Source organism: Pistacia vera, unplaced genomic scaffold, assembly GCF_008641045.1.
Source record: "Pistacia vera cultivar Batoury unplaced genomic scaffold, PisVer_v2 Contig222, whole genome shotgun sequence".
NCBI classification, from domain to species: Eukaryota; Viridiplantae; Streptophyta; class Magnoliopsida; order Sapindales; family Anacardiaceae; genus Pistacia; species Pistacia vera.
The window spans coordinates 926852-938369 of NW_022196027.1; the positions used below are offsets into that span (position 1 = coordinate 926852).

The 11518-nt window shown below is 32.0% G+C and overlaps 1 protein-coding gene across 1 annotated transcript; it reads left to right on the forward strand.

The window, feature by feature from the left end:
* Positions 1 to 3227: 3227 nt before the first annotated feature.
* Positions 3228 to 8184, forward strand: LOC116130508 (sugar transport protein 13). The gene is made up of 5 exons (XM_031416243.1): positions 3228 to 3452; positions 4204 to 4523; positions 5581 to 5705; positions 6766 to 7057; positions 7319 to 8184. Exons 1-5 carry the CDS (start codon positions 3314 to 3316, stop codon positions 8036 to 8038), a joined length of 1596 nt encoding a protein of 531 aa, XP_031272103.1. The 5' UTR covers positions 3228 to 3313; the 3' UTR covers positions 8039 to 8184.
* Positions 8185 to 11518: the final 3334 nt, after the last annotated feature.

Consider the following 11518-nt stretch of genomic DNA (forward strand, 5'->3'; position numbering starts at 1 on the left):
ACTTTGTCTAAATAAATAAAATATTTTCCAATCACGGACCACTCATGCTTATAACCACACGATTTATATCATTACATGACATTTCACATGTGGAAAATTAAAAAAAAGATTTAATTGAATAAAAGTCATCTAGCTGACGTGTGAGTGTGATGTGTGTAGATTTATTTTTTTAATCTAAGGACACGCAAGCTATCTCATTTTCGGTATCCAGTTGGGTCCTGCAATTTTTCTTTTCTTTAATTTAAAGAATTATATAATATTTGTTTATTTATAATGAAGCTTGTTCAAGTTCATATTACTCTTTTTGCATGTGTTATATACAGGGCGGCTACTTTCACCCGACATTAACGTGACTATTTAATTTGTGTAATTATAATTTAAAATGTCAATTATACTTTTATTATCAGATAATTAATATAAAAAATTAACTAATTATATGATGCAAATTACTCTTCTTTACAGACGTGAAGGTGCTGATATCATTCACTGCCGAAGTTAAATTTGTTTTATTTATATTCACAATAAATGGGTTGATTTATTCTTGAGGATTTATGATTACAGTGTGTTGTTGATAGGCATGGGGCCTGCATTTGGTACAATTTAGTGGGAAAAGAAAAAATTAGGATAAGAAGAATTAACGATCCGTTGTTCGATGATTCCTTCATTGTCTGCAATGGAGGCTGTTCTTTTATTCTGAAATGGCCATCAATTTTTATATTGAAATTGGAATAAAGACTGAACTACTTTATAATTTGAAAACTACATAACAAACTCTGTCATTAATTCTTCCATTTTATGTGGCTTAGAATCCCAGAATTTTGGGCACGTCCGCTGGTTAATTAGTAGTTGGCTCGTTCTAAAGCTGATTTTGAGCTAGCTGCTTGTATTTTTTGTGGTGTTCAGTTAACAGAAGAATTTGTGATTCAGATTACGGAATCGAAAAGGTGGAGGGATTCGAGAATACTTTTTCATATGATATAAGTAGAAGTAATGTATGTATTTGCATTCATGGAATCACGTAACAGTTGTTCTAAGCTAGAATGGTCCACAAGTATTTAGATAAAGACGAATTTCTTTAAAGTTTGTTATTTGATTTCGGTAAATGGTAAGGTTTGGGATAGAATATGTTTATATGAGAAATAGAGATCTCCAAAAACAAAAGATAGAAAGATTAATTGACAAAATTCTTCATTGATAACTATAATTTAGATTTATGTTATTATATAGTCTTTCACTTGACCTCACTGACTCTCAAAAAGACTTTAATTGTCTAATTCAAATCTAATAAGATATTTTATCTAATTATAAAAAGATAATAAGATAATCCTAATTATATCCTAATAAGATAATAGAATACTTATCCATAATTCTAAAATAATCCTAACAATAAATGTAAATTGACTGTCTCTCTCATGAAAAATAGACATATTTATTTAATATTTAAGAGAAATAGGAAATAAATATTTGCAGTAGAAGCCAATTGAGAATGCATGCATGCTATAGTATATTCTGTTGTCGATTCCTATTTTTTGTTTTGTTTTAATCCAAAATAGACGGATAATACAATTCAACGTAATAGTTTCCTTTTTTGGAAAATAAACATTGGCAACCCAAAAAAAAGAAAAAGAAAAAGAAAAAGAAATATTAATGAAAATAAAAATGATATTAAAAAGAAGAAAAGAACAATAATGGAAGGCAAATTGTAAATCAAATGTAAGAAACAAAACAGAAGAAAAATATATCATGTGAAAATACAGAACAAATAAGAAAACAAATGTTAGGAAGACCCCAAGATTCGTGAATTATATAGAGAATATTTGCCACTTTTAGAAAGTAGCTTCTCTCCTTTTTTTTTTTTTTTTTTTTTTTTTTTTTTGGATCATCGGAGGTGTTTGGTCAGCTTACACATACTCAAATAATCTTTTGGGGTTCTAGAACTGTCGACGGGTAAGAGTCCTAATGGTCCTTCCTAAGTGTTAGAATGACTCGAACTTAAGAGCTCATGAAATTCCTTTGGTTTTTTTACCATCAAACACCAAGTGATGGTTGAAAAAGAGAGTAAATTTCCCACATAAAAAAAGTAAAATGCAAAAATAAAATCCTAAGGGGTTAGCTTGACGGTCAAAGAGGTTTGCTTTCTTCTTGAGTTTTGGGTTTAAACCTTGAGGTCATCTACTACAATAACATTATGATTATCTGATCTTTTTGACTTGTACTCAACACCCTAATTACCAAAAAAAAAAAAAAAAAACTGCAGGAATAATGTTAAGTATATTGTATAATTACAAGTTATTCCACTATACTATACTATACGAAATAAATGCAAACTATATTCTAAAAGATCATGGTTAGTCAATTAAACTCTCAACAAACATAGCCGATAAACTTGGATTATATTTAAAATATCATATAAATTCATAATCAACTACTTCAGATATACAGCTATTAATTAAAATAATTATTTGCATACGACAGGTTATACTCTTCGTCCAAGTCACATCCATGCTTTGAATTTATCATCTTTTTTTTTTTTTTGTTTACATTATTCCCTCCCAACCCAATAACTTTGATCTCCATTTCTGTCTCGTTAAGGAATTTGACTGCATCCTTAAATAAATTATTCATTAATAATATTATGAAATTATATTAGTATCTAGAGGAAAGATCGACAGTATCTGCAATTATTCAACCACCTGTCTTGACTTCCAAAATGAAAAATCAGTAATTAGGACAGCACAAGTTAATGGAATAATTAATTAATTAATATGTTTCTTCAAATACCATCCATGATCGATATGACGCATCAGCCACTGATTTTTCTTGTTAATTCTTTCTTCCACATGATTTCCCACGTTTCCTCCATCTCTCTCTCAAACACATTTTCTCTTTGGCCTTCTTAGTTGACCAAAATGTTAATCAAACCAAATAAGATTATGTACAACACACCAATGCATTTTTTCTTACGCATATACTTATTGTACTTTCAACACAAAAAATGCTTTTCAATTCGCACTATAACTATTACAAGCTAGACTCTGAAGAGAGCCGTTGGTTGACTAGCCAGCTAGCCAGCCGACGTTGAAATTTATAAAAAAAATAAAGAAAGTACCACGTGCAGAGCTCCTAGTGGTGGTGACCCACACTGTTATCCATTACGTAGCTCCTGCATTTCTCCTCGTCTATAAATAAGCTCTCGTTGCACCATACATCATTTCACCATAATTTCTCTTCTTCTTCATCTTCTTCAGCTTCGCTATATTAAATTCATAGCAAATACATTGCTAGTTGTTTTATTTTTTTTTCATAATTAAGCATGGCCGGTGGAGGATTATCGGCCTCCGCGCCAGCGGCCGGAGTCGAGTTTGAGGCTAAGATCACTCCGATCGTTATCATTTCCTGTATAATGGCCGCAACTGGAGGACTCATGTTCGGCTATGATGTTGGTGTCTCTGGTAATTAATTTATTAGTATTATTTTTTTATTATATAGGAAGTTAATCTGTTAATAAAAGTAGCCAGACATTTTTCGGTTGTGGTTTTTTGAAAGTACTTAGTCAGGAAAAAGTTTTCGTTAAACGTTTTCTGTGGCTAGTAGTGTTTTTAAATTTGATACCAAAGAGTATCAGGTATCTTTTGAGCTTTCCTATTTATGAAAAATAAATTATAGTTTAGTACTTTGTTATTTAAAATTAACCAAAAGAGGAGAAAACTTTTTCTTTTTTTGATTTTATAATTTCAAAATAAACTGTGGAAATTGATTATTTGTTGAGAACTTGTGAGTAGAAAGGGAAAATAAATAGTTTATAATTTGGTGTTGAATCTGTGAAAAGGAAAAGTTGCTTTTTCCCGCTAGAAGAATTCCCAGTAGGCTGGAAACTTTTTTTAGTGTGAAAATGCTGAATTATCCACAGTCATGATGTTAAAGAAAAGAGCAGTTTCGGTATTTCAATAATTCTCACCATCTTCGCCGATGCTACCGGTGTCGGTGATTAGTCAAGTTAGGTGGTTGTTCGGTTACTTGTAAGAAAAGTTTCCCTGAAATTTACTTCACTAACTTGCGCCTATGTGCTTAAGAGACTTTTTAAAAATAATTAGAATCATTTAAATGTGCGTTTAGCTTAAATTATCATTAATCCATTAGTTTGGCAGCGTAAAAATACTTTTGCTAAATTGATTAATTTATTAATTTGTTGAACTGATGCAGGGGGGGTAACAGCAATGCCCGATTTCTTGGAAAAGTTCTTCCCTGTAGTTTACAGGAAGACACAAGAAGATCTGGATAGTAATTACTGCAAATATGATAATCAAGGACTACAGCTGTTCACTTCATCCCTGTACCTTGCTGGTTTAACTGCCACTTTCTTTGCATCATACACTACTAGAGTACTTGGCAGGAGACTTACCATGTTGATTGCCGGTATTTTCTTCATTGTTGGTGTTGTGCTTAACGCTGGTGCTCAAGACCTTGCTATGCTCATTATTGGAAGAATCTTGCTTGGTTGTGGAGTTGGTTTTGCTAATCAGGTTAGTTTAATTTTTTTTTTTCCTACGGTTATTTATTTTGAAATAATTGTGGGCAAATAACTACAATGAGTTAATAGAAAAGGGAGGGAGGGCAAAAAATTAGGCCAAATCAGAGGGGTATGTATATTTTATCATAATGCATTAAAAGTCTACATATTATTATTGAGGGTGAGCTGATATAACTTGTTAGAACTTTCGAGTCAAAATTGGGTTCATTAAATTATATAATGTGAAACCAATTCCTTTGGGAATTGGGATGGCTTCTTTGCATGAAACATGTGGCGGGGACATTGCATCCCCACATTAAGGCTCTTATATGCATATCCACTTGATGAAAGCACAACTCAGTATGAAACAAGAGATTATGAAAAATACATAAGTCTTAGTCATCCACTGGTCTTTTGGATTAAAAATATTAATTTAGTGTTTCGGCCTTTGTATGTGTGATTGAGACTTTGTTTTACATGTTGGTTTAATTCGAGGAAGCATCATGTGACAATGATCGTTTACCTTGTAGATATCCGGAGAAAAGTTCAACAAGAACAATTTCTTTATATCTTTTCACTTTGCTTTGAGAATCGTTTTCTTTAGAAAAGTCCTTTCTACTGTACATTCTTAAATTTTTTTATCTTATCCTCTAATGGTGACTTGGACCTAAATCAAATGGTCCAGGTAAGAAAATTTGACACTAATGTATACAAGTGTTGCTTGACTTCATTTTTTATGGCGGTCTTCAACTCTCTCGAATATTGGAAAATTCTAAATTTATGAAGCCTACAACTCACATACAGTAATTAATAAACCCACAAAATATGCCACCTATGGTTAAGTTTGTAGTTGTGAATCCACTTGTGTGGTTCTTACTTCAACTTTAATATTGTCCTTTCCACCTACAATATTTAATGTAATTGATTCACTCAATAATACATGAAATTTTTTTTTGCTATTTACATCAGATTGTGACAAGATTTTATTAGTAGGCTAAGGGTACTAGGCTTTTACAAAGTCAGGAAATGGTATATTCATTAGTCTTTTCTGATTTGTTGATATGCAACAGGCTGTGCCACTATTTTTATCGGAAATAGCCCCAACAAGGATACGTGGAGGTCTCAACATACTCTTCCAGCTAAACGTCACCATCGGCATCCTTTTCGCCAATCTGGTCAATTATGGGACCGCCAAGTAAGTCCAATTCTTCATCTTCATTTATTTATTCTTTAATAACAGAAGACATCAAAAGGAATCTGTTATTCTCTCCCATGAATATGACATTTTTTTTAAACTAAAATTTTATTACTTTTATAATTGTTGCTCTTCGAATTAAGTGGGTATTAAAGTATACGTGCCCGTTGTATATTCACTAAGTAGACGAAGGTGGCAACTGTTGAAAATTAAGGAACTTGTAGACAAAGTGTTAGTTCATTTTTGACTTTGCTTCCCTGTCATATTCCAAAACACCGTCCTTTATTGTTGACATTGAGTATTTTATTATCTTCAAATTTTATTGTTTACATCTAGTATTTTATTATCTTCAAACCGACTTCCTTTCAGTAGTTCAGCAAAATCATTGGTAAATCACCGTAAATGGCATTTGGTTTCAAGGTGGATTATTATAATATTTGTACCTTAATACAAGGGATACTTGCTCTCTTTTTGGCCCAAAGGGCCGTGGTTGGGCGACATTAACAATTTTCAGGTCCTTTGCCAATGGCCATAGATGATTAATAAACCTGTTACTTATTTTATAATATCTAATGCCTCCATTTTAATAGTTTGAATCCATTAGATGAGCAGGCTGTTTGAACTTTGTTTGGGGAATTAAGAATCCAATGAGCCAAGTTTAGCCTGAAGCAAAATAATTTATGAAGGCTTGCCATAGTTGTGTTAATATTTACCATTATGGAATTTATAAAGTCTTGACGTAGTTGTGTTCCTATTTATCATTATGAAAGAAATTCATAAGAAACAACAAAGTTGATCATTTTTATGAACTCAATCAAACATTTGTATGTGTATTAACTTTAATAATTTGAATTAGGCTTTTTCTAATAGCATTTTGTATGTAATAAATCATATGTGGACTTTGAGGAAATGATTGACTGTTTCTTTCTACCTTGATGAACTTTACAATCAAATTATGTGTCTTCTTTGATGGAATATATGTCACAATTTCTTGCTCAGGTTAGATTTTGAATTCATTGCTTCTTATCAATGTTTTTTTTTTTATTCATTTGAACAACAGAATCAAAGGAGGTTGGGGTTGGAGACTATCACTGGGGCTGGCAGGCATTCCTGCTCTTCTCTTAACCATAGGGGCTCTCTTTGTGGTAGACACTCCCAACAGTCTTATTGAGCGAGGTCGCCTAGAACAAGGAAAAGCTGTGCTGAGAAAGATTAGGGGTACCGATAATATTGAACCCGAGTACTTGGAGTTGGTTGAGGCAAGTCGTATAGCTAAAGAAGTGAAACACCCCTTTAGGAATCTCCTTAAGCGGAGGAACAGACCCCAACTGATCATAGCTGTTGCCTTACAGGTAATATTTCTCACAGTTTATCAGTATTAAATGTAAGGAAAACTGTCATATTGTTAAATTTCTATCACTCCTTGACCTTCAAAGCACAATGTTATCATAGAATACGCACAAACCGTGCAATTTACCTAAAACCTAATTAATCAGTTAATTAATATTTCAAACTAAATTATATGTGAACTAAATATAAACTTTTGAATTTTATTAGCTGACAAAGTTTAGTAGTTTTATTGACATTTGTGGTGTTGTTTACATTTGTAACAGATATTCCAACAATTCACAGGCATCAATGCAATCATGTTCTATGCTCCAGTATTGTTTGACACTTTGGGATTTGGCAGTGATGCTTCTCTTTACTCAACTGTTATAACAGGGGCAGTGAATGTTGTATCAACCATGGTATCTATCTACTCAGTTGACAAACTGGGTCGTCGTGTGCTGTTATTAGAAGCTGGAATCCAGATGTTCTTGTCTCAAATTGTAATGGCAATAATACTTGGAATCAAGGTTACAGATAACTCGAATGACCTCCACAGTGCCTATGCAATTGCAGTAGTTATTATGATTTGCACTTTTATTTCTGCTTTTGCATGGTCCTGGGGACCTCTTGGGTGGTTGATTCCAAGTGAAACATTCCCTCTGGAGACCCGTTCGGCTGGGCAGAGTGTGACTGTTTGTGTGAATCTGCTCTTCACGTTTGTCATAGCGCAGGCCTTTCTATCAATGCTTTGCCATTTAAAGTATGGTATCTTCATATTCTTCTCGGGTTGGGTTCTGATCATGTCATTCTTCGTGCTATTCTTGCTCCCGGAGACCAAAAATATTCCCATTGAAGAGATGACAGAGAGAGTCTGGAAAAGACACTGGTTGTGGAAGCGCTTTATGGATGACTACGACTACGAGGACGTCCTGCCTCCTATTAATGATATTGAAGCCAAGAAAAATGGACATACTAATGGGTTTGATCCTGCTTCCCAGTTGTAAATTTGAGAAAAGCTTTAACACATATACATCAAACAAAGTATCGCTAGCTAGATTATAAATATATTGGTATATATAGTCTCTATGTTGTTTTTATTGTATTATCTTGAATCCATTTGTTTAAGAGAGTATTTGTTTTCTATTAATATTGGTTCCTTTGTACCACATCGTTATTCTAAAATTGAATGAATGTTTTGCAAATTTTGATACATTATATATCTCCAAATTCCGACATTATGCAACAATTGAAAAATTATATTTTTTTTTTGGGAACCTTAAGGTTTAGTTAAATGTAATCCCACTCTCGAGTGAAGATGTGTAGCACGGTTTTAATAATCAATCTGGGATGAAATCCGATAAAGTGATCGAGGCTCGGGTTGACCAATTGAACCTGTGACATCATCATATTGATGTCAGCATAAAAAAATCTAGATTTCTTTAAAAAAATTCATTAACAAAACAACAAACATCAATACAATCCCTGGATTGAAGTTTACAACTTATTATAAATCAAAATAACAAAATTCATAAAGAAAGTCACAAAATAATTAATAAACATTTTAGCAAAACAGGGTACCTGGAGCACGACACAACTCCACAGCAGGGCACAAACACCAGAGCACAGCGCCACAGCAGCGCACAAACACAATACCCACAAGGGACAGCAGTCCACAAAACAGTCCAGAAACTAAGCCTACAGCACTCGAAATCACCAGAAAATGCAGCCATATCCACAAACACCATATTACCATCAACAACATCTTTATAACCCTTAGCTAAGACAGCAGAATCACGCCACGCAACTCCACCAGCTCTCAAACTCAAACCACTAGGCAGCATAGAGAAAAGGCTACCAGCAGCACTCAACACAACTCACGCGAGACCCTGCACAAAGACACAGCTAATCCAACAATTCTAATAATTAAATGTTTGAAATGAATGATAAACAAGAAAAATGTCTTTTACGTGTTGCGATTGGAACGATTACTTACTTTTTAGGGGAACCAAAAAAAAAAAAAAAAAAACCTATAGTATACAAAGAAAAAAATAGATCAATTTTATAAATGTCTTCAACTTTTAGAATAAAGTCAATTTAAATTTCAAACCCACACCATAATATTAAAAAGTCAAACAATAATTTGACATCAATATTTTCTCTAATTTTTTTGAAGCTTTTCTAATCTTTGTAGAAAATATAATGACAAAAAGCCAACAATTTTTTTTTTTTTTTAATTTGAAGTTACCATTAATTTAAGAGAATAGATAAAAAAAAAAAAAAATACTACACTTATAAAGACTCTGTACAAAATCATCCATTCAAAGTGATGTAACACTACTCTTAACCTCTTACATCCATATCATTTACTATTATCTACCGTGTATTTATTAAATTGATTTTATATTAATTTATTCAATCATTACATCCATATCATTCACTATTATCTATTGTGTATTTATTAAATTGATTTTATATTAATTTATTCAATCATAATACGACAAGTCACTTTGTATCAATAACTTTGTATAAAGTCTTTATAAGTGTAGTATTATTAAAAAAAAGATTAGAAAAGATAAACTCATATGAGAATAAGTAAACTCGTATAAAAAGAAAATAAAAATAAGAAAAGGAAAGAAAAATAAGATTATAAAATTTTGAAATCTATTTTTCAATAATATATAAGGGACAACATCTTTTTTAACTTAAATTTTTGACTTGAATTAAGATACAATTTCTTAGCCGTTGATATTTTGTAATCCAATAAATATGAGAGAGTTTGAAGGTAGTTATATATTTCGCACCTCAATAATTTCTATACCATTGAATTGTATCGAATCCATGGCTTAAAATTTGTGAAAAAAATTTAAGTCAATCTCATCCCAATATATAATATTCTTTGCAGTACCTAATAACAAAATTACGTAGAACTTACCTTTTCCTTTGTGGCCAAATGATAGACCCTTTAGTCATTGAGATTAGTTATACATAAGAGGTAAGGACGTTGCCAGAATTTTGAGTAAGTGGGTTCAAAGTTAATAAATTTACAATAAAATTTTGTAGGGTCAATATGAATTTAAGTGAGGTCAAAATTGTAAATATCATAAAATATAAAACCTTTTTCATTTATTTTCAAAGTTTGAGTGGGTTCAAATTTCAATATTAATTTTAAGTGGGGTTCAAAGAAATACTATAAAATATAAAGTCTGTTTTAATTTTTTGGAAAGTTCGAGTAGGTTTAATTGAACCATATGTTACAGTGTGGTTACATCCCTATTAGAGGGTTTTGAGTTCGAGTCACATAAGAGATATCTAACACATTTGTGCAATTATCTTTATCCATTGAGTTTGTAGAGTGTTTTGTGACCTTAAAGATTAGGTTGGCTCCAATGTAAGCCGAGATATCTCGTATACCTTAAAAATAAAAAATAAAAAATTCAGAGATCTTAGCCCCCCATAGGTTTCCTGTAATTGATCAGTTTGTTCTTTTGATTAGATCCAATGCAAGACATAGTTGAAAAACATATGTACCATCTAATTAATCAATTATACTTTTTGATTAGATCCAATGGATCTATGTACTCACCAACTCAACGTGACATTTTATCCACTAATTTGACCACTCACTTCTCTAACATCTCCAAGGAATATTGAGACAATAAGTGTTGTGCAAACTCCTTAAGACTCTGATCAATTATTGATGTATAGTGGTGCAGCGAATTTAATGCTGAAATAAAGTTTGATTGTTAAGTAAGGAAATATATAAGAGAGTGAGTCCATTTTTGGAGAAGGACAAGTCCAGTCATACTCATATAATATGTGTTGGTGAAGTAATTAAAACAACTTCCTGTAGGGGTCATTTCGGTTAAATTTTTTTTGAAACATTATTGTACATCAACAGTTCGACCAACTGGGGAGAGTGTGTATATGAAAACATTAATGTATATGAAAACGTAACGTGGTGAAGGAGAGTTTTAGAAAGCAAGTCTGTTGGAAGAGTAATGGCCAACCCCATCATAACACCCACCAATAATACTAATAATAAAATAATAAAAATTGTCATCATAGTCTCTCGGTTTGCAGTTGAAGATGAACTTCCACCGCCAATTTTATTTTTTATTTTTTAATGATAAGAGTGTTGTAGCTAACTTATGTGTACTTTAATTAATTTTCTAGAATTTTGAAATTAATAATCGGATAAGTCTCCAATGACCACCTCTATTAACAATCGAAGTAGATCAAATTCAATATCTTTTATGTAATATATCCAAACCCAGTAGTGGTTAAACCACTACCATTTTTTGCCACCATTCTCGGACATTCTTTCCTTTCAAGGCTTTTTTTCAACCATAACCTTAAAAATACATTATCATGTGCGAAACAGCTAACATTTTGTTAAATAATTAATTTAATGTTTCCATAATGTCAATTACAATATCTTGGGTCTCATTCTTTTTCTTTACTAACAGAAGGATTAATACATTAAC